The sequence below is a fragment of the Dasypus novemcinctus genome, chromosome 5, assembly GCF_030445035.2.
Source record: "Dasypus novemcinctus isolate mDasNov1 chromosome 5, mDasNov1.1.hap2, whole genome shotgun sequence".
Lineage (NCBI taxonomy): Eukaryota > Metazoa > Chordata > Mammalia > Cingulata > Dasypodidae > Dasypus > Dasypus novemcinctus.
In genome coordinates this window covers 126,678,548-126,702,250 of record NC_080677.1, presented here as the reverse complement: position 1 = coordinate 126,702,250, position 23,703 = coordinate 126,678,548, and the positions used below count along the sequence as shown (strand labels likewise).

General features: G+C 34.0%; 1 protein-coding gene across 1 annotated transcript in view; it reads right to left on the bottom strand.

The window, feature by feature from the left end:
• The window catches only part of CNTNAP2 (contactin associated protein 2), a 2,351,919-nt gene extending 2,329,467 nt beyond the window's left edge, over positions 1-22,452 (bottom strand). The window contains exon 1 of the mRNA XM_058297514.2: positions 21,241-22,452. Coding sequence (XP_058153497.1) covers positions 21,241-21,388 — 148 coding nt within the window. The 5' untranslated portion in view covers positions 21,389-22,452. The remainder of the gene's footprint in view (positions 1-21,240) is intronic.
• Between the last annotated feature and the right edge of the window lie 1,251 nt (positions 22,453-23,703).

Genomic DNA, 23,703 nt, shown 5'->3' with positions numbered 1-23,703 from the left:
TGCAGGCTATTCTGAAGAAATTTCAAAATCATAAATTTCTGGAAATTATGTCATTTAGATAAAATAAGTTTAGAGAAATGACAACTAAAGCCTGGGCTTAAGCCATTAGATATTCAACTGAGACAGCATAATTTAAGTATGACAAATTTTCAGAAATGAGGTTTTTGCACTTATTAATAAAAATGCAAAATTTTAATAGCCTAATAACCACTTTTAGGCTGATCATTTAAAAAGTACAGAAATTATCTCTTCATTTTCTCACAACTTTAGGGAAAAGTGAATTTAACTTATTTTCAAAAGTTTTAAATTGGTATTTAAAAAAAGAAAAGAAATTTAAAGAAAACATTCTTTGTTTTCCATTTTTAGTCTAAAGAATTTTGAAAGTATATATACAGCATTGAAATAATTCCTTAGTTGGTACTGAGAGGGTTGCTGCATACAACAACCCAGAATTCCTGAGCATGCCATTTTCATATACAACAATGGAAACCCAGCAACCCATCATCTTGCAACTAAGTTCCCCTGGGTTCAAAAAATCGTTCAAGAGATTAGATTTTCCTTTATCTAATAAAAACAAAGGTAGCTAAAAATGGAGCTTTAAGAAGCTAATTATATTTCATGTAATTATGCCATATCCTTTTAGAAACTGATCCTCACAACGTGGATTTTTTAAAAGTGATTATTTTACATTTGAACTTTTCTAAAATAACTTTGAATACATATTGCAAATTACAATAAATATAAAGCAAGTCCTTTCCTTCTTTTCTCCCAATCTGGGAATATCAGAAATTTGACAGTCACTGTAGGATAGTTCTCTACTGCCATAAAACAAGATATCTATTATTTCACATAGAATTATAAGAGGGAACTCAATTAGTATAATATAAATTGAAGGTATATATAGAATACAATCATATAATTGCTTGTATATTGATTGTTTTCTGCTGATAAGTAATAGAGTGGGTCACCCTTGAATTTATACATGCAAAAAAGTATCAAGAAAATTAGATTGGCTGTGGATAGATTTTCCTATCTTCAATTTCTCCTCCTCAATGGGCTCCTTCTTGTTTTATAATCTTTCCTTCACTCCCATCAAATCAATTTTGATTTTTTTTTCTTTTTCTCCCTTTCCATTCATAGCTAAAATGTTATTCAGGAATATCATTCATGTTCATATAGTTTGTTTGTACATTGCATAAATGGGCCAAGTTGAAAATGTGAATCCCTGGCTAAAATTCAGCCCATGCACTGCCCACAGTGCTATGAAAGGTCGTGTCTATTCAGAGAAGGGGAAAGAGAAGTACAAAAGGAACCAAGCTCTGAACTTTGTGGCTACATCTGTATGAATTTTCTAAATTCATAGACTTCTCATTGTCTAAAAGCAGCCCAACTTTTCTTAAGAGTTTCTACTCACGCTACAAATATTTCTAGTGTTTCCAATGGAGTTTGACTTTCAAAGTCAATTGCAATATAGTAAGATATGGGTCAATTATGAGGAAAGGGGGAAATTCAATGTGTATATAGCTAAGAAAAAATGCTAGAACTACAGCAACAGTATTTCTGAACAATGAACAAGGGAATCAATACTGAACCCTGTTTAAGCTCATCCTTCCCAGTGAACCATAATATTAAAGAATAGTAACATGTAGAATATGAGTACTGAAGAAAGACTACTAAACTCCTATTGTAATTTCACTCTGAAGTATAAATTATTTGGATTATTACTTTCCCTGTCTAGAATGATACACATGTGTTATAGAAGTTGTAAGATGCAACATTAGTGAAATTTTAATAATGCATAATAAACTATAAAATAAATGGAAATATAAAATAATTTAATACAGAAGTAAGCAAAAAGCCCACATGGCTCTTAAAGTCTGCTGGAACTTTACAATTTTTGTGTGGTAAGCCAAGTAAGTAGATATTTAAACAATGTAGCACCATTTCCAGGTGCATATATTACGGCATGACAGAACTTTTAAAATTACAATTTTAAACTATTTTTAGAATGCAGCTTAAAACAATTCCATGACTGAAAAATATTCAATTATTTGCTAATTAATTTATTCTCAAGAAAGAACAAAGGTTTAGACCAAATCAGATCAAAACGTAAAATTCATGTTGCCAGTTGGAGAAGTATATTAGGTCTGCTTATGTATGACTTGATAAAGGATGCTCTATGGATAAGGTTCAATGAAAAGCTGGGAAATTCCTAACACAGGTGTGTAGGATAATAAAGATCACACTCACATGCATCTAACATTGTCCCACTTCAAGATTTTAACAGTTTGCTTTTCCTATATAATCACCCATAAATCTCATCATGAGAACTAGCCATTTAGAGTCTTTTGCCTCACAAAACATGGTCCTAATTTATTCCATCTGCTTATTGTGTTGGGGCCCACATGAATTCACCATGAAGAGTGACTAACTGCTATTTTGATACTCTAAAGCAGGCCCGAGTCATGTAAAGCAACATACACCAAACAGTTGAAATTAAGTTGTTGGTTATTGAAAGACAGGGCAGGCCTAGAAAACCAGCACATACAAAGCTCACAACTGCCTGTGCCTGCTCCCAGGTTTAGAGATTAGGAACATACTGATTGTATTAATGTTCCTCAGTAGGCCCCACCTGCTAAAACACAAAACCAAATCAAACCATCCAACAAACAAGCCAACTCTGAATTTCCATAGAATTAAATTATTTTGTAGAACACAGCATGAAATTTCTTAATACCATACTAGAACAGCCACCAAATGACAACGATTTCCCCCAAAACACTGAATGTTGAAACTTTAAGTGTGCAGTCTGGATGCTTTGGTCTCAACTTTCCCATCTCATTAAGTCCCAGACACTCAGAGTCTCTTGAGAATAACCTAAAGATTTGAAACTGTATGTACCCCAGGAAAACATGTTCTTCCATGTAATCCATTTCTGTGGGTGTAAACCCATTTTTAGTAGGACCTTTTGATGAGGCTACTTCAGTTAAGGTGTGGCCCATCTCGGTGAGGATAGGTCTTAATTCTATTGCTGGATTCCTTTATAAGATAATAAAATTCAGAGAGAGAGAGAGACAGGGAGAAACAGAGAGAGAGAGAGAGAGAGAGAAAGCCACAGAAAGCAGGAGCGAAAACGACCAGGAAGAGAAGGCAGAGACCAGTAGTCTCCATGAACCTTGTTATGCAACAAGCTAAGGACCCCAGGAGCCCTGGCAGCCAGCCCAGAACACCAGTCTTCAGGGAGACACAATTCCCTTAAAGATGCCTTGATTTGGGCTTTTTCCTAGCCTCAATAAATTACCATCGTTTAACCAAACCCACTGCACAGTATGTTTCAGCAGCGTAAGAAACTCAAACACTTAAGATATAAAATACGTTCATAGTAATGCTTTGCAGTCCCTTGCCAGTCAATTTTTATAGGAAAGACTGGCTTTGAGTGTATTATTTAAACTGAAAATCACCATATTGGCATAAATGCACGTAATTTATGGGAGGATTAAATGAACTTTGGCAGAATTTTACCAGTGTGAAAAGAGAAACAGCATTGTGTGATGTATCTCTAGGAAGTATATGTACTTAACCAAATTATCTCACTTCCTCAAATTCAATTTTCCCAATTTATATAATAACATTACTAAAAAGTAACATTAGTTGAGCATTTTTTATTGGCAAGACAATTTGTTAGGTACCTTATATGAATAATCTTACTAAATTTCAGAATTACTATTGAGACTCTTGAGCCTTATGCCAAAGCTCCATCAGAGATTCAAGTCAGACTGAGATTTGGAAGGAGCTCCTCTCCTTCCAATTCTATTTTAAATTTGGAAAACATAAATACAAAAACTAAAACTTAGAGACTATATAAATTGTCTAAGACTACTTAACTAGCTTTTGGAAGAAATCCAGTATTTTAGGTCTTTTTTCTCTTTTTGCCCAAACCATATCATCAACTACAGTACAGCACCTTCTATTTACACCCTAAATATTAAAAACATCATGAATGTATATTTTTCAGTTTTCTCCCTTTGGAGTATGCTTCTTAATTTCAAAATAAGCAAGAACTTTGGTATGCCATCTTTTATTATTGATACAAATTTTAATTCCTTGCTAATAAATACATAATCCACGGACCAGTAGCAGTACAGCATCACATGGGATCTTACTGGAAACGCCTAATCTTAGGGCCCCCACCAGATCTACAGAATGAGAATCTACCAGAAGGTTCATATGCACATTAAAGTGTGAGAAGAGCTGCTATATACAGGTCCTACTTCTTATACTCCAACCTCTATAATACAAGTCTCAATAATGGCCAGTGTTGATAGTTACTCAACACTCAACACATCTGTAGCAGTTTGATATAGGTATGAAATAAAAAGAAATATTGGATTATGTTTGTAAACTGATCTTTTCCTCTGGGCACATTAGATTATATTGGATTCAGTTTACTTAATCAAGTAAACCTCTTGTGCCTGTAGGGCATTGAGTCCCTGCCCTTTGGTGGATGGGGACTCATAGATAAAAGACGTGGCAAAGGACAGAGTTCAGGGGGTTTCTAATGTTGGGGCTTTGATGTTGGAGTTTGATGCTGAAGCCTTAAGCAAGAGCCCAGGAAGAAGCAAGCACTGGGGAAAAAGGAAACTTGAAACCAGAGAAAAGCAAGACCTTAGAAGGGAAAAACCCAGGAAGCCTGAACCCTCGCAAACATTGGCAGCCATCTTGCTCCAACACATGAAAATAGACTTTGGTGAGGGAAGTAATTTATGCTTTATAACCTGGTATTTGTAAGTTCCTACCCCAAATAAATACCCTGTATAAAAACCAACCAATTTCTGGTGTTTTCCATCAGCACCCCTTCGGCTGTCCTCTTGCTGTATATCCTCTTGCTGACCTTTGTTCTAAGTAAACTGATTATCTGTTAAGGAACAGACTTTAATCTGAAATATACCCTAAACACTGCACAGGTTTGTTATGGATACATAATCCACAAAATTTACAGACTATGGTTTATTTTATATCAAATTTGATGATGGCTAGGAGTTTCTGATATAAGTAATGTCAATGTTGCAAAGTGAAGTTGTAAGGATCTTGAAAGTTCTAAAAAATTATAGAGCAAGCGTTATCATGTTCTGTTTGAAGGGGTATGTTTGACTCAAAGTTCTATAATGACCTTAGTATAACACTACATCCCTTATAAACAAAAAACTGGCATGGAACCCAGGAAGTTATTCTAGTAAGAATGCAGGGCACATTTTCTAATATTTCTTGGCCTTCCTAACATTTTGTAAATATATATGTCTTGAATAAATCTCTGTTACTATCCATACCAAAATGTGTAGCAATCCAGAATGAGATGATTTTTGAAAGTATAGCTCACAGTAATGCCATTAAAGAATATGAGGAATATTTTACCTTTGTAAACATTAAAAAATAACTATAGATATCCTGTGCCTACTACAGTATCAGACTTAAAACATTAATAATAATGTAAAATTAAAATTATTGACTTCCTTTAAAGTCAGTTAAAAACAATACACATTGATATATAGGTATTTTAGAAAATTGCCTTGTATAAATGCTGTTTCAGTAACATTCACATGAGTTAAATGATCAAAATTATGTCTCTACTTAGTAAAATCTCTAAGTTAAATATAGTTGAATTATTGCAAATGTTAGTCGTGATGTTTCTAAATAAGTTTGAAATCATCTTTCATACAGACAGTATCTTCTAGGAACGTAAAAATTTCTCTACATAATGAAACAAATGTTCCTTTTATATTAAAACTAGTCAGCCAATATATATTGGCTATGATACAATTATAAAAATTTTAAAAATTTTCTGGAAGTCCATACATGTAATATAACTATATATTAAAACACTTAAAACTTCATTAAAAATCCCCAGTCCTTCCTCAACAGCTAAAGATTAGATTATTTAAAATATTTGTTAGTTGCTATTGCTCAATTGTCTTTAGTTACTTTTAGAGATAAATGTGTTTTTGTGTCAATGTATTAAATAATGAGCATTGATTTTCAAAGAGAAAGCAGAATTAAACTTCTTTATTCCTAATAGCCTAGGGTCTGGTGAAAAAGAATAACAAAGTATGTGATATGAAATGATGGTATTTTTTTTACTGCCAATTTTAATGTGTGAAGATGTCAGGAACAGTGATTTTTTTTCTCTTCCTAGTGTAACAAAGTTTCCTTTTCCCTCACCTTATCTACCTTCCTCTTTGGTGGGAGAATGTAGAAGAGGAGGAACAAGGACTAAACCAGAGCAAGGTAAACAGCAAGCAGTACTCAGGAATTATTTAAAATTTCCTGGAGGTAGAAACCAGAAGTGTGAAATCCTCCTCACTTTACTGAAAAGAATATCCAAAAATTGAGGGGGGGGGGGCGGAACACAAGTTTACTAAGTTGGTTCACTATATCAAGTATTTAAATTACTACTGACAAAAATTTAGACGTTGTGGAAATAAGAATCTGAAACTTACTTTACCAATCAAAGACAGAAGATGATAAATAAAGTCACTTGAACCAACTCATACTGATTGCTAGGAAGCACTCATTCAAGAGTTTGAACCCCAGAAAACAGAATGACAAAAATTCAGTGTGACCTAATGATAGGGGCTCAGAATCTGTCTCAGAACAAAATGGTCCATTGACTAATTTTCTCATCCATTTATGATCTTCTCACTTTCAAGTCATAGCTTTGTTATTTATTATCAAAATGTAATTGTTAATTTTGCCTGGGCCTTTGCAAGAAAGTCAGATAGACTTATTACATATAAAGTCACTTAATATAAAGTTTTAATAGGCATTGAAATGTTTTCTATATTAGTGAGGGAAATTTCCATAAATAATTTCAGAGAAACCACCAAAAATCCTAGGTACTGATTTTCAGAGACTTTTAAAAAAATCTACTCTTTGATTTCCCAGCTTTCTAATTATTTGGTTAGACAGAATTCAAAAGTGAAAAAAAATGTCTAATTTCTTTTCATACTTTCCATCACATTTCAGAAAACAAGCTTTATACCATCTGCACATATGGCTAAGAAGTTAGATTTAAAATGTTGATGCTTTTGGATATGTTCCCCATGCCCACAAACACTCCTATTTACAAATGTTGTAGTTTGTTCAGAAACATTTATGAGTAAGGTAACTTAATATGTGTCACACTGTAGAAGAGGCTCTACCAAATAGATCAGTGTGTTAGATTGAATTGTGCACTTCAACCAGCACTTGTTCTTAAATTGAATCTGTGTCCCTGTGGGTGTATACCCATTGTAAAAAAAGACCTTTTGAAGAAGTTATTTTTAGTTAATATGTGGCCCAACTTAATGACAGTGGGGTTTAATCAGGATTACTGGAGGATTTATAAGGAGAAAGCCACGGGGAAGAGCCAAAAGCCAGAAGTTGGCAGAAACCAAAGGACATTGCCAAGTGACAAGAGGCAGGGATTCGAGCCAAAGAAACGGAAGGAAAGTTGGCAAGCCAGCAGCAGGGCATACAGACTCCTGGAGAAAGCATATTGCTGATATCTTGATTTTGGGCTTCTTCTAGCCTCAAAACCATGAGTCAATAAATGCTTGCTGTTACAGCCAAACCAGTGTGTGGTATTTATGATAGTAACTCTGGCTAACTTAGACAGTTTATACTGTTTTAATAATTTTTTTTCATGCTCTTTAACGTCTGAGTAGACTTTTTATTGTCACCTGTAAATGAACTAACATCTCTGTGTATAGAGTATAGCAATATCATATATACGACATCAGATATTATATAAAAATTATAATATCAATTTATACAATTTATATGTATATTACATATTTCAATTAAATCTTTCTCAATGTTTTTAAACTATATTGTTATCTCACTTATTGACCACTTACACCTGTTATTTTTCAAACATTATATAATATTTGCTTCTTTTTCTAAGTGTAAGCCTTAACTTCCCAACCAAATTATGAAATAAACGTCAGAGTCAATTACAAATACTTTTGTCATATTTATGGACCAAAATCCAGTATTAGACACATAGTAACTATATAAAAATATTAAATGCATTTAAAAATAACAAAAAGTAAAAATCACAGAAATTGATCTATCACTATACACCAGGCATTGCATATTCTTTATTAATCCTTTCAGGTAGGTATTCTTATTTCACTGATTTTCATACCGGAAATCTGAGGCTCAACAGTTTAGATAACTTGTTCAAGGTCACCCAGAAATAGGGCCAACAAACAAATCCCAATCTTTCTGACATGCAAGCCTGTGCTTATAACTGTTACATCAAAATTTCCCCAAATATTATATGGATTCTTTTCAAACACCATTAACAATTTTACTCAATCAGTGTTAGTGCCTTTTAGCAGGTAATCACTATAAAAGTAATTCTGAACAGTAACTAAGGAACATTAGATTACAGTGATTTTTACTTTAGGCGTTTGTATGATTGAATACCCTTTCAAGAAAAGGACTATATACTTCACACATTTCTGGAGATTGGCTTTGAATATAGAGACATTTTGCCACAGATAATAAACAGAGTTGGGTGCCCTACCAAAAAGAACATACATAGTGTCTAAAATTCATGGATGGTGGAAATAAATAAATAAATCACTTTCATGTAGTATTCCCATTTTTTTGCTTCAGTAAGTCTGACTATTTAAATTTGCCTTTTTATGTTAAATAAAGCTGGTCCCAAGTATATTTAGTATATAAAATCAATTAAAGATACCTAAAACAAAAGAAATTAAAAACAACAGACAAAATTTTCCAAAACCCTTTAAAGACTGAAAATACTTTCAAGTGGTAATTTGTATAAAAATCTATGTTCGGGAAACGGACTTGGTCCAGTGGTTAGGGCGTCCGTCTACCACATGGGAGGTCCACGGTTCAAACCCTGGGCCTCCTTGACCCCTGTGGAGCTGGCCCATGCGCAGTGCTGATGCGCGCAAGGAGTGCTGTGCCACGCAAGGGTGTCCCCCGCGTAGGGGAGCCCCACGCGCAAGGAGTGCACCCATAAGGAGAGCCGCCCAGCGCGAAAGAAAGTGCAGCCTGCCCAGGAATGGCGCCACCCACACTTCCTATGCCGCTGAGGACAACAGAAGCGGACAAAGAAACAAGACGCAGCAAATAGACACAGAGAACAGACAACCGGGCGAGGGGGTGGATTTAAATAAATAAATAAATCTTAAAAAAAAATAAAAAAGTCTATGTTGTACCTTCTATCTGTAGCAATTTACATATTTTTCATTCTAGATAACCAATGTTGCAGATAGTCAAGTTCATCCATAGAATGTAAAGTTTTATTAAAATATTTAATAAAACTGGCAAAATATATGTTATTTTTACTTGTTGAAGACAATAAATGCCTATTTTCTCTATTTCCAACCAGCTAGGATTTATTTCCACTTTATTTGCTGATAAACTCTTAAGCACTGTTACTTACTTTTTCAAGGTTTTCTTTTCATCAAATGTTTTACAGAAATCTTATTCCAAAGCCTCTAAATACCTCATCAGTGAGGTCCAAACTTGGTTAATGGCAGAATTGTCTAGTTGCGCTTAAGAATGTCCACAGATTTAAAATAAACTTCAGTGAAACATGCCCCACCTCCCATAAACGAGACAAAACAAAACAAAAACATCTAATTGCATATTCATTAGTTTGTCCTCTCAAATAAAGGAAAGTTAAACAGCGTTGTAGCATTGTAAACATTTGTATGTGGTGTTCCTTCTGCTTAGTACATTCTTCCCCTGCTATATATTGGCTGGCTCCTTATTTTTAGGTTCCAGCTAAAATGTTCTAATAGAGAGGATCTCCTTAATAATCCACTAATGAAATTATGTCTGGAGACATTATTCAAATTATTTTAATTTAAAATTATTTTCATTTAAAATGTATCATACCTAATTAATAAAAGTGAGATTTAAGGTAACTTACTAAGATTGAATATTTTAAAAGGACAGTTAAAATAATTTTGAAGTAAGAAACCATAAGTAGGATGTCTGACTTACAGAAACATATTACTTAATGCAATTTTTTCTATGAATATATTGAAAAATGAATGTGTTATGTGGAAATTTATAAAGATAGCAATGAATAAAATAACAGGAAATACTCTTCCTCTAGGTCTAGGTCCCTAATCTTTGTAAAAATATTCTGATTTTCAATGAATGTTTCTGAATAGTTCCTCTTTAACTATTTCCAAGGCAAGTGTCTACACAAGAAAACTCCAGGAAACCAGCACTTCAGTCACTAGCGTGGTTTGTCTTTGGTACTACCATTAGTCCATTTGTCATTTGAAAGTTCAATATATAGAAACACACACAGTATGAGATGCTTTAAAGACTATAATTATAGACATATCAATAAACAAACAGCAGATCTGAAAGCCTTTTACAAGTAATGCCCTTACTGATCCAATTTGATAGAAGATTTGTCATTTTTCAAGAATCAGAAATCTGTCTTTGAAAGAAGATATTTTACTATAATTTTGCCACCAATAATGTAAAAATATGTAGTAATAGAACAGATTTTAAATCCAAATATTAAATTTGGGGTAATTGTTATGTAAAGATTTTTCTTTGTAAGATTAGAATGGTTCAGATCATTTTATACAATAATTATGTAACATTTAATATTTTTATGATATAAAGACTATTGCTGTAATATTTGAGCAAAGAACAAGTAATAAATAGAAATTCAAGAATATGTTGCATTTCACACTGAGCAAATAGGTTTACCCTTTAAAATAACTTCAATAATTCCATTACTCTTAAAAGACAATCCTCAAAAATATTTTGTACAATGTGAGAATTAGTTCCGGACAAACTTGTTATAACTAATATTAAATTAAAATTATATTACTTCCGGTTAAAATTCTTCAAGCTGTAAAAATGCAATCTGTAAAAAAGATATGTATACTTGTTGCATAACCTAGCTACATGCACTTTGATGAACAATTTATATACAGAACTAATCCATTTTAATTCAATTCCATTTGATTTCAAAATGTATTGATTTAACATTGCTTATATACCTAGAAATGTCGTAATTTGGAGTATTATTAACAAATACAAATTACAGCCCTTTTTCTTAAGGAATGTATTTAATCTTTAAAGCATTAATTAGCTATCTATAAAAATAGTAGTGAATTAATTATTAAAATTACATTTAATGAGTCTTTATGATATTTGTCTTTGAATAATTTATGGCTATAGAATATTGGGTAATTATTAAGCTTTTATCACCATAAAAACCAGCGTGAAATAATGCCTGGAATTTACAGAGATGTAGAATTTGTGTCAATATAAAAGAAGTTTCCATAAATAATAAGAACTGTATGAAAGTGAAAATTGTGAGCTTTAACATTTTTTAGCATCTTTATGCTTTGAATATCTCAGCAGAGGGATTCAACTAATTTTACAAAATGAATGCAATGCAACTAGTACAGTGCCTAGTATGATAAAAATCGATATTGAAGACCAGTTTCTTTGAAACTACCACACCCTCATTTCTATTAATCTGAGAAAAAATATATAGGCTTAGCATAAAACTACTCTAACAGTGTGTCTTGTCAGTCACACTAGACAGGGAAATCATCAGGAAGGAGGTAAATTTTGAAACAGGGTTTGCTGGACTGGGAGGCTTTAAAAAGTCAAGGACTTTACAGGTTGGGAGTCTTTTTAAGGTTAAGGGCCAGTGTATATGAAATGGCAAATGTAGGAATGAAGACAGTTATTTAAAAGTATAGGTAAATAGAAAATAGAATGTCAATTCATATCTATCAAAATCTATTTTGTTACATTAAAAAATACATGAAATTCATTGATATGTGGGATAACAACTTTGACAGTATCAAACTAATCTGCCAAATTATTATATACTAAATATATATAATTATCAAGGCTCTTTGCAACTACCTCTACCATTCACAAGAATGTTTGACATGTTAAGCACTCTATTTAAAGTACCTGCTAGATGCAATAATTATTTTGTTGACATCTTTCTTTAATTCCCATGTACATTACAGGTATTTCTTTACAGGTACTTTTTTGGAACAATGGGTTTTGAAAAAGGTAATCATGCTTGGGTTTTAAGGAGTTTGACCAACCATGTGGCTTAAATGAAGCACAGATAATGCTGCAAAATAGAGCAGAGCAGGAAAATGGTTGGAGAAGTTGGAGAACTTTCTCTGTATACCTCAAAACTTCATAGCAGTTTCATTTCCCTTGAAAGAACAGATTCATATTCATCTTACAAACTAAAACAAACAAATATGTGTTTTTAAAAATGCACTTGTTATCTTTTTTCCTATTGGCAGCACATTGGAGTAATTTATCACCCTAATATCAGGTAGTTGGAGGTGATTTGCATTATTTTGCATCACTTTTTATTCCTTATAAGTCCTGATTGGAAAGCAATTGCTTATTATCTGCTTAGTATTTTGCCTGTGATTAGATCATATTGCCACAAGGAGGTAGTAGTGCCCCAATGTGATCCAAACTCCTGAGGCCTGGAGCATAAATACCTTAAATCAGTGTTGATAAAAGCAGGTAAAGGCAATTCAGAAGGAAGGAATAGCATTTAAGAAGGCACAAGAGAAATGTGATTTAAAATATGTTGGTTTGGAGAAACTGGGTTTCAATCTGGCTAGAATAAAAGTACAAATATTAGATTTGGGGGAGATTAAAGAGACTGGCAAGAATCAGAGAAGTAGAGTACTACAACAAGGTTTGTGTTTTAGAAAAGTTTTTCTGCCATATATGTCAATAATAAGATGAGAAAGATTAGATGCAGGGAAGTATGTCAGGAGGCTACTAAATTAATGCCTGCAGGGAATTGATGAAAATCCTAACTAGAGCAATGGGTGATGGGACTCGAGTACAGAGAATGGGTACAAGAAATATTTAGGCATTAGAACTGACAAATATTTTTGAGACAGATATTTTCCCACTGCAGTTAAAGTAAAAGAACAAATTTTTCTCTCAACAAGACTCTCAAAAAAAGCTTTATGGGTTAGATGTTACATGAAAATGATACTCAAAACAAGGTTTATAGATTACACAATTATCTTTTAACCTTAGTAAGTAATGACAGTAATATTTACAGTTTTGGATACAGACAGCAAAATTTCCTGAGAACTCACTTTGAAACAGCTTTTATGAATTCCTGGCAAAGCATTTTAACAATTATCTAATATAATTTTAAATAAATGTTTTTATCACTTGACTATTGAATCTATACTACTGGTACTCAAAAGACAGAATATATTGTAAAATTACTTTATGGTGAAGAAGAATATAAATGGCACCATATATATTATGTATTATGCATTATTATTTAATTCATTTTTATCATCAAGAAAAACTGTTCTTTTTTTTATTAGAGACATTCTAGGTTTGAGAGAAGCTGCACTTTAAATACAGTTTTATCAAGGAACAAGTATATATAAAAATAGAAACATGCCAGTAGATTTTCCCTCCATACAAGCAATAAGGTAACTTTCTAAATGTTTCAAATACTATTAATTTTTAATAGTAAAATTAAATATTGAGTTTAGATGCAAACTGAAACTCAATATTAGTCAAATAACTAGAAATGCAATGAGATACCACTTCACTCCCAGCCAGCAGTGTCATGGTTAAGAGGACCAGCTCTGGGGCTAAAGATACTGGGTGGCCTGGGCAAGCTGAGTAACTCCTTTGTGTGCCTCAGTTTTCTCATCTGCCAGCTGGAGCACTGTTTTAAGGAATAAATGAGTAAATGCATGTGAAGAAGATTGCCTGACCAGAAGTCAACTTTCAACAAATAGTAATCACTTATACCATATTGGGAAAACCTTTTTTTAAGTATAATAATGTCTGCTGCCAGGAGTTCTGGAAAAGACACTGAAAATGCATGTTATTACAGCATTGTGGAACTTAACCAAGTAGTATCTATTAAAGAAAAAATATACATACACTCTGATCAAGCATCTCAAAGTCTTTGGCATCAATCTCACAAAAACAAAAACAACAGTATAGAGGATATCTGTACAAGGCTGTTTATTGTTTCATTCTTAATAGTAGCAGCAATGTAATACCTAATTATGGCACATGGTTGGCACACTCCTATCTTTGTCAACAGCCACAATAAAATGGTTATTCTTAATCTCATAAAACACAAGAGCCAAAAAAATAACGAACTATCCTAGCATCTTCTTGAAACCTGTCATAAGACATTTATAAGCTTATTTGAAGTTATTTGAAGTAAGCCCACATAGTTTACAGAAGTAGATCAGATCAGGCATGACTGAAGTTTATTCGTGGAGATTTCATTACAGACCTTGAGAATTTCCTCTATTGTAAGGCAGGTAGAATTTCTTCTACATATTCTTTTCATGTGAGGATATTTAATATTAATCAAGCGATTTAAATAACAATGAGTATATTTTATCACTAACGAAAGTTAGCTGAAAAACTGCAGGCAATGATATATATATATATAACACAAGTGGAAATAGTTTCCATTAATATGCCAGACCTGACGGTTCTATGTGGCTGTCTCAACCACATGGTCTTGAAAAAGATTCTGTGGCCACATTCAGGTTACTGAAGAAAAAAATACCAGGATGGATTAGCAATTTCAGCACTGATAGTCACATCAAGCCCACTGTGTTATTAAGACTGTGGGGTATATAAAGAGAAAAACATATGGATTATATCTTCTTAAATTGGTCAATATTAAAAATATTAACCTAATAGCATATTCATTTAATTATTTGAAAAAAATAATATTCATATTTGATTTTCTATACATTACTCTTGATTGAACTAAAGTGTTTTAGCTATACTAGTTAAAGATAAAAATTTCTAATTAGAATTTATAACTATTAAGTAATTTTTTGCAGAATAGACTATTTCTAATGAGAAATTAGTCAAATTTAAAGAAACGATGCCCCTAAAATATGCTAAAGTTTTGTAAAATGACACAATAAAGCTGAAAATTTTATCCTGTAGTTCTTCTATTCATTAATTTTGCCAATATCTGAAAAAGTATATAAAGTATATGAAGGTAAATAATACTTATTCATAAGCCAACTTCATAATTCAATTCCCATTAAATGAGATAACTGATTAGTAAAATGAGTTATTGCGATACCATTTAATCTACACATTTTATGTTAGTTTAAAGTAACCATTTTGATTCATATGATTTATAAGTGACAATGAGCAGCTCTAATTTTAAGAGAACATTATAAAGTTAAAATCTATTACTTCTTTGGCAAATCATGGTTTTTCATCACTTAATAATCTGTCTTTATGAATACAGAGTTTATGTATTTACTTTTTCCATTTAATATTTTAAAATAATACTGTATTAAATGAAATAGTTGAAATCACAAAAGGAGTTAGTACAAATTATGTGTCAAGGCATAATTTTCCTTTTTAAATACTATTTTGAACATGACATCTAATTCATAGAGGTGAGCAAGTTTTTGCTGACTTGAATTAGACACCATATAACTTGATTCCAACACAGAGGCATCAGATAAGACAGGTTCATTGAACCTAACCATTCATACCTCCATTGCTGGTTTCCATGATTCCCATTCCCAGACTGCCATCCCAATGCAGACAAAGCAGCAGGAAAAATACATCAGAAATGGCAAGAAAATCCTTACATTTGTAAATATTTTTTCCTGGTAAAGTTCTCCTAATTTTATCTCTTTTCCAAATATGGAAACATCAAAGACTATATCACTTTGCATGATTACGAAATATTTCAAGTAAAAAATCATAAGTAAAATATGGCCCTCAGGAGCTCTTTTATATTTCTTGAACACTTTTACAGCATTCCAAAAATAAATCCTCTTCAGCAAGCAAACTCAGTGTCAACTAACACATCTTTATTTCCAGATTTCCTACTATTAGGGGAAGTTTTAAAGTCTGAAGCTCTATTAAAAAATCAGTTACTTCAACCTGTTATAAATAGTCTACACCCAAAATGAACTAAAAATAGTTTAACAAGTTCTTTTTCAAAATCCACGTTTGCAGGAATAGTTTGTTTTCAAAGTGCAATGAGTTCTATTTTTAGAATAATTAACTTAAAATATTTAAATCTTCAGGATTATACATAAGAAATATGGAGATGACATAACCACCACCTAATGACATGAAATTCACCTTATACTTAAATGATTAGGATAGAACTGTATGTGTTTCCAACTAGTTTTTAACCTGCCACTGTTTAAAATTATATTGTTATTGACCACTGATAAGAAGTAGTATTCTAAGAATCTCTCAAAAAATAAATATTACTAGAAGGACCACGAAGAAATCTGAGTTAATGAATAAAGCAATTGAAGGGTTTGGAGGACATAGAATAAGTCCAAGAATCTAAATATCAGAGAAGCAGATAAGCCTTACTTATTGCTAGTTTCTAAAACATGCAGCAAGTCTCTCATGTTCATTTAGTTCAATATCAAATAATATTATTATTGGCCATTCTAATGTATTTGTGAGTCTGAAAGGATACAATAAAAATACAATAACTCATTTCTGCCTGAGTTATAGATCAGAAAAGTCACAAATGAGGGTCAAATATCATCCTTTAAATAATTATTGCTCGTACAGAAGAATAGGACTTAAATGTACGGTAATATGAGATCCATAAACTTTATCTCTAAAATTAAACAGAATTTCCAGTCATAACAAGAACCAGACACCAGAATGGTCCTCATACTATCACAAACATCTTATTGCAGGGTATAAACCACCCTTCCATCGCTCCAAAAGAATATTCTACACTATCTACCGGAAGCCTGGAAGGAGGAAGGGGGATGGAATGGGTTAAACTATCCATATCTAGGTCTTTATCCCAAAGTCACCTAACATATATTCACTCAACTTCACATGGAAAGGAATGTCTAGCTGTAGAGAGGGTAAGATTTACAAGTGGAGGGTTTTCTCCACACAAATACAAACATTAGGATGTTGAAAAGATGACACCACTGCATCCATCCCAACAACAGGTTTAGTTAGTCAGAACTAAAGCATTCAGGTTCTTTAGATCCCAGTGCATGGGAAGATCCAATGTTTTGACTGATTGTTCTGTTGAAAACTGTTATTTTTAAATTTCTCATTTGAAAAGTGAAATATTACTTTATTTCACTTAACAAAGTAGTTTTCACGTTTAAATTATAAACGTACTCTGTTGTTTACTTTTTAAGTAGCAATAAATTATAAAATAAAGCCCTTCTCAAGACTAGATATGGGAAAATCTTGAAATTACATGTTTTGATTTCTTTATCCCTTTGAGACTAAACACCACAGAGACAATATGTACAAGGTGAGTTGCCATATGTTTAAACTTTTAAAGAAAATCACACATTAGATCTGACTCAAGAGTTTCTAAGTTAGAATTTCTTGTTATTGTATACACCATTTAAAACAAATAATACCTGATTTTTTAAAAAGATTCAAGACATGGGTAGGCACATCAAGTACTTTCTACATTTCAATCATAAAAATAATACATTGAACAAGAAGACTTATTAATTCCCTTTTCAAGATTTTTTTCTGGAAAAACTGTCTAATTATGTCAAGTTATTTAAAATCTCAGAGAAATTAGAGAACTGGAAAATTGCTGCCACTTAAAATAAAAAAAATATATTAGAAGTGATTTTTAAAATATGTTTATCAAATAATTCTGATGTTTTTGTCACCTAAAAATTATATTTATAAATGTGTACAGGTGAAAAAAGAATATAAGTATTTAAAATCTTTTAACCCCATTTTTCTATCCACAGAAATTTAAAGTTGTAACAGCTAAATACCTGAGTACCAGTATCAATAAAGAAACCAGGATTATATATTTCTCTCCAATGAGCAAATAAATTTCTTATTATTAGTCTGAATTAAGTAATAATTCGCTACCTCTTATCAATCAGTTAATTTGATTGTCATAAAACACTTTAATTTACAGGTATTTTATTGAGATAATACATAATTCTGTTCAAGCTCTATATAACCTAAGAGGGTTGACTTTTATATTTCTTTATAGCATTTTATATTTAGATGAGTTATTTAAAAGATTTCTTTTTTTAGGGAGGTAGATGAATGGAGAAGAGAAAAAATAGACCAGATGGAATTACAGTATAAACATACCATTATTTAATATTGTTGCATTAGTTACTTGAAGTAATTGCATATAAAAAGACCTATCTATCTCTAAACTCAAAGGCAAGTTGAAAATGTTAAAATATAGAAATAGACATGCATCTTATAGATAACACATACATAATATATAAATACATGTTTGTGTTTATATTTTTTCACGTTCTCCAAAGAATACAGACACACGCACATGCATATACCTATCTGTTAGAAAGTATTTTAATCTATTGAAAACACATTCTTCAAATCTATCAGCCAGTGAAATTATAGGTTAATGAATGTACAAAATAATACATATTTGAAAACAATTATTTCAGAAAAATTTTAGTATAGTTTGATAATAAATTAAATTCATTAAATGATAGGTGAAACTTCTCATCATTTAGAACTGCACCGCCAGGGTCTTTCACATATGTTCCAATTAATGCAGTTCCCAAAGTATGACATATTCTACTTAAACTTCTTCTGAATATACATTTACCAAAAAAATATGATTCCATCAACTCAGCAGCAGTTAACTTCCAGTCTCTGCAAAAATATTAAATTCTTTCTTTAATTTAATACTAGAGATGAATTTCCTTAAAGTTTATTCCAGTATAGTTGCATAAATATAGTACTAACAGTAATATCATTTTATATACATTTCAACAACAGATAAAGAAATGAACCATGAGCAAATATATTATTCGTAAAGGGGCTGCTGTTTAAGTACATATATATAAATATATTTTTTAAACGTCCATCATATTTAAAAGTTATTTGAAGGCAAAAAGTTTTAGTATAAGTATCAGATTTTAAAATGTATACTAAATAAAAATGTTGCATTTAGATTTTTCTTGCTACTTTTAGTCTTGTGATGACCTCTCCTGGTTGAGTTGTTCATTATCTTTTGATTCTTGTCGTTACTACTTTATTCTCCTTTTAATGTTTTTAGTATTTAAGAATATGACTATCATACCCTTCTTCAGAGCTATGAATAATGTAAATGAAAATATTCATTAAGGGTTAAAACATAATTAAAAATACTGCCTATTGAAGCTCATTCTAATCAGAAAAGTCCTATTTAATTCTCAGTATTTAATGCATATCCAATTTAAGACAACTCATTTGGTCATATGGTTTAAATTCAATGAAAATAAGTTACCTTAATTAAGTTATTATACATTTTTAAACAAAAGCTAAATAGATAAATAAATCATAATAATGAGACATAACTATTTTTAACTACCGTAGAATGGCTCTATGCTCTTCCATATCTACAACCAAATTCTAACTAAGTAGTAAGAACTAAGAATATATTTTTAAATGACAACTTTTCCATCCTTAAAATATGTTAACCCAATAATTGCATGTGTACTGATCTGGACATATGATGAATGATTCAGATTGATCCATTATAATTAAAGACTACAGAAAAATGAAAGTCAGAATCCAGGGGAAAAAATCTAGATAATAGGACTTCAATCAGTGAATACCATACATTTACTTCATAATGAGATTATTTTCTGAGCAAAGTTTAGTTCTACATAACCAAACCCTGAATGGAAACTTAAATCTCTTCAGGAAAGCTTTCTAAGGATGACATAGAGTATTATGTCTACACAATTTTTGTGTAAATCTACAAATCTGACACAAAATGTTATCAATATTTCACTTCTAGGGCATTTCATCTTTTTTGTGAAAATACGATAAAATTTCTTTCAAGTTCATTACAAACTTTGGTTGCAGTTGAGCGGTTTCCTTTTTTTTTTTTTTTTTTTTTTTTTTAATACATTCTACCATTTCCCTCTTTCCCTATCTTCAAACACTGCAAGACAACAGAAGCAAATACTGTACTTGGGGAAATATGTCAAAACAGTAATACAGCTTCATCATTTCATTATGTAGTAGATTCTTTAGTACACCTTATAGCGTTCCTTTCAATGGTTATTCTTGTTAATATTTTCACAATGAAATAAGAACACTAATATTAAAATATAGGCAATGACACATTAATACATCCTAAGACCTTATCAACAGTGAAGGGACTACTTCACATATGACAGATTTGGGAAAATACTAAACTTTTTTCTCCCTAAAAGGCAAACACTTCTGTTAATCTCTAAAATCTTCCTGATTATTCTTTCCAACTTACTTATTCATTCTCAGAAATAAATCTTATAAGATTCCTATAGGCAATCCTATCTTGTGTTTAACTCTTTCTTAACTAAAGGAGCAAGCATGCGTTTCCTCTCCAGATGCACAGTGTGCACTTCTAAGGCATTGCAGAAAACTGGCTGGAATCTTCCATGTCTTGCAAATCTCATGAAAACATAAGCATCTTTTTTTTTTTTTTTAAAGCTGGTTAAAACACACACAGAGCTGTAAATATCGAACAGGACCATTTACCTGAAACTCTTTTAAAAATCTATTCATTCCTACATTATCGAGGTACACTGACTGTCCCATGCCCTGGACAGCGTTGTTCATATTTATTTACCTCAAACTATCAATGAATTAAAGCAATTTCAGTGACAATATTGGAGTCGCTGTCTTCCATCTTAATAAGGAAGTCTAAATAGGCATTAACTTTGGAGGAAGGGGTCAGAGAGAGTCTATGTACCCCAACTACTTCCGACATGTTCCTATTTCATCCCGAAATCCGAGCTTTTTTAACTTAAACCCAGAAATAAAAATGAGAAACTTATTTTTGCCGGGGTCTTCACTTTTCATCCATCTAAGCAAAACGCAAGGAACTCCGTCTGCACAAATACACGGAAGTGGAAGAATAACTTCTAAGGAGGTGTCATCTACACTAATCACGCCGACCGAGCAGTCGCCAACCAATCTCCATCACCAGGAACAACTTTCCAGAAACATCACCACCATCAAAGCCTTTTTCCCCAAACCCTGAGCGCTGGGTTTAGAGTTTCTCTGCTGCAGTAGCTGCAAGTGCGTGGCCGCGGAGACACACACACAAACCAGGGAGCGAGAACCGCGAATGCACCTCAGAGTTGATACCTTGGGGTCGAACATCAATGCGGCATTGAAATTGCTCCAGCGCAGAGCAAGCCCGCGGAGACGGCTACTTACGGGACGTGGAGGGAGCCGTCCAGGCTCTGCAGATGAAGCTGCTGACAATCCAGAGAGAAAGCGCTGCCCCGCAGCCGGCTCGCGGAGCCACCAGCATCCTTCGCCTCCCGGCTCGCGGTACTCCCAAAGCTCGCAGAGGCGATGCCATCAGTCTCTCGGCGGGGTTCTCGGAGAGAGAGGGGCTGTCCTCAAATGAGACCGAAAGCCAAGCCCCTCCCGCTTCCTGGTCTTCACCCCTTACCCCCCTCCGGGCTCCAGTTCTTCAGGGCTTGGAGCAGCTGGAGTCTCAGCCTTCCTTTTCCCTCCGCGCGGATCTTGCCTCTTGCTCTCGGAGCCAGTGAAATGCCAAGGGGAAGAAATTCAAACAAGAAGGAAAGGGAGGGGGGAGCAGAGGAGGGGCCACCTACCCCGCCCTCTCCCTTTCCAAAAAAAAAAAAAATCACCAAAGGACGTTGCGGGGGGGCGGGGGGATCAGAGGAGTGCAGGATGCAGAAGAAAAAGAGGCAGCGACGGGGACGGTGCTGCTGCTGCCGCCACTGCAGGCGAGCGCTTCCCTCGCCACTGGGCAGCGTGACTCAGAGGGGTTTCCAATCGCCTGTCAGCTCACATGGAGAGATTGTGTATGTGCGGAGCACGCAGCACCGCCGGCGGCGCACGCACGGCCTCAGCGCCGCGCCGCCCCGGAGAGCTTCGCCGCCGCCGCCGAGCGCGAGCAGCCGCCGGGAGAGGCGGGGAGGGTGCCGCCGCCAGCAGCGCCTGCGGACCCCGGCGGCGAGCGAGGCGCAGGGGCGCCCTCCCTGCGCTTCTCTCCTCAGTCCCCTCCCCGGTTCTTCCTATTCCTGCTCCTCCTCCCGCACCTCCTTACCGTACCCCTCGGGCTGTCAGGACCGTTCTGCCCTGCCCTCGCCTCCTTTAGAAACCAAAGAGAGCCGGAGCTGCCGGGACTGGGTCCATCAGCTGGGGCGGGGGCCGAGGAAGGAGGCGCGCGCCTCTCCCCCGGCGGGAGGCAGGTGCTGTACGCGGTGGTGAAGTTGGGGGATTTGCAGTGTAATGTTGGAACCCTGCTCCAACCCTGGCTGCCCCCCCACCCAGCCGCAGGAAAAAGAACCCTTTGGCTCAGAAGCCTTCCCTTTTCCTTCTCTCCTCCCCTTCAAATAGAGATGGTACAGGCTCCTGGAGCTCCGGCCCCCCGGGAACCACAATCAGGCGTCCGACCCGCAGGTCTTCCGAGTGGTCCTACAACCAAGTGACAGAGCCGAACATCCCGGCTGGAGCAGTGAGGAATGCAGACGCCACTAATGCAGATGTTTTCAATATGTAATTAATTCATACTCATACATATGCACACGTACAGCAAACACACGCTGCTGCCAGGAAAACTATATTCAGGCAAACACACACAAATAGACACAAACACAAAACTGAAATAAATAATCAGGCATATGGATAGCTACTTTAGGATATCTGATGTATCACCAATAGAGGAATTAAGAATATCTACTGATACCTCGATTTTATTTTATTTGCACATTTAGATAATTTCAATAGTGAATCTCAAGCTCTTATTCCCAGTTCAGAACTCTCCATATTCTAGCCTCCATACAGTCGCCTTGCATCCAGTCTACATAAAGTACTTGGATTCTTATGTTTCTGCAGAACCAAGCCTTTCACTAACTTTACTGTCAAAGTCAAGAATTATTGGTCATCTAAATGTCTAATGATGTTTAGGGAGGACTAAATAGGAGTAATCATGTCCTTCAATATTATGCAATGAATAAGTCTTTGCCTTTAAAGATAAAAATGTTTATGGAGACTGGCCTACCACTGGAACAGACTTGGAGTTTTTAATGTTATGGTTAGATTTTAGAAACATACTGTATGTTAGGTTTTAGAAACATACTGTACACAGTACTGCATAATTAGTATGGTGTTAATGGGCCTGAGTCAGCACTGCTTACTAGAGCCTTGTTTCTTATTGATTTACTAGGATGCTTTCTACTATTAAGAACTGAAGACTGGGTACAGTCTGGAAAATGAAGAAACAGATGACTAACAGGGAAAACTGCATCCTCATGTTATAAAACTCTCCTCCTATAAATGCATTCCTATAGGTGATTAAAATGTCCCTTTTCTATCTGAATTCCCACAAAGTGTCAAAATCAATGAACACTTGCAAAAGATATTATGGTAGAGAATTGTCATTAGCTATTCATAAGCTATCAAAGAAAACAGTATGGCAAAAAAAAAAAGTGAGAAATCACAACTTTCAGAAGAGTCATTTAACTCTCTATTTTAACCACTGCACTGCACTAAACTCCATAAAGGGGTGTTAAAGTAATTTTAATAGAAGAAAAAGCAGGAGGAAAAAATTGAAATTGTTACCATTTCAGTATCTCAATGAATGCTTTCAAGAGGGTAGCTCAAGATTTGAAACAATTCCATTTTATAGGGTAACAAGAAAAA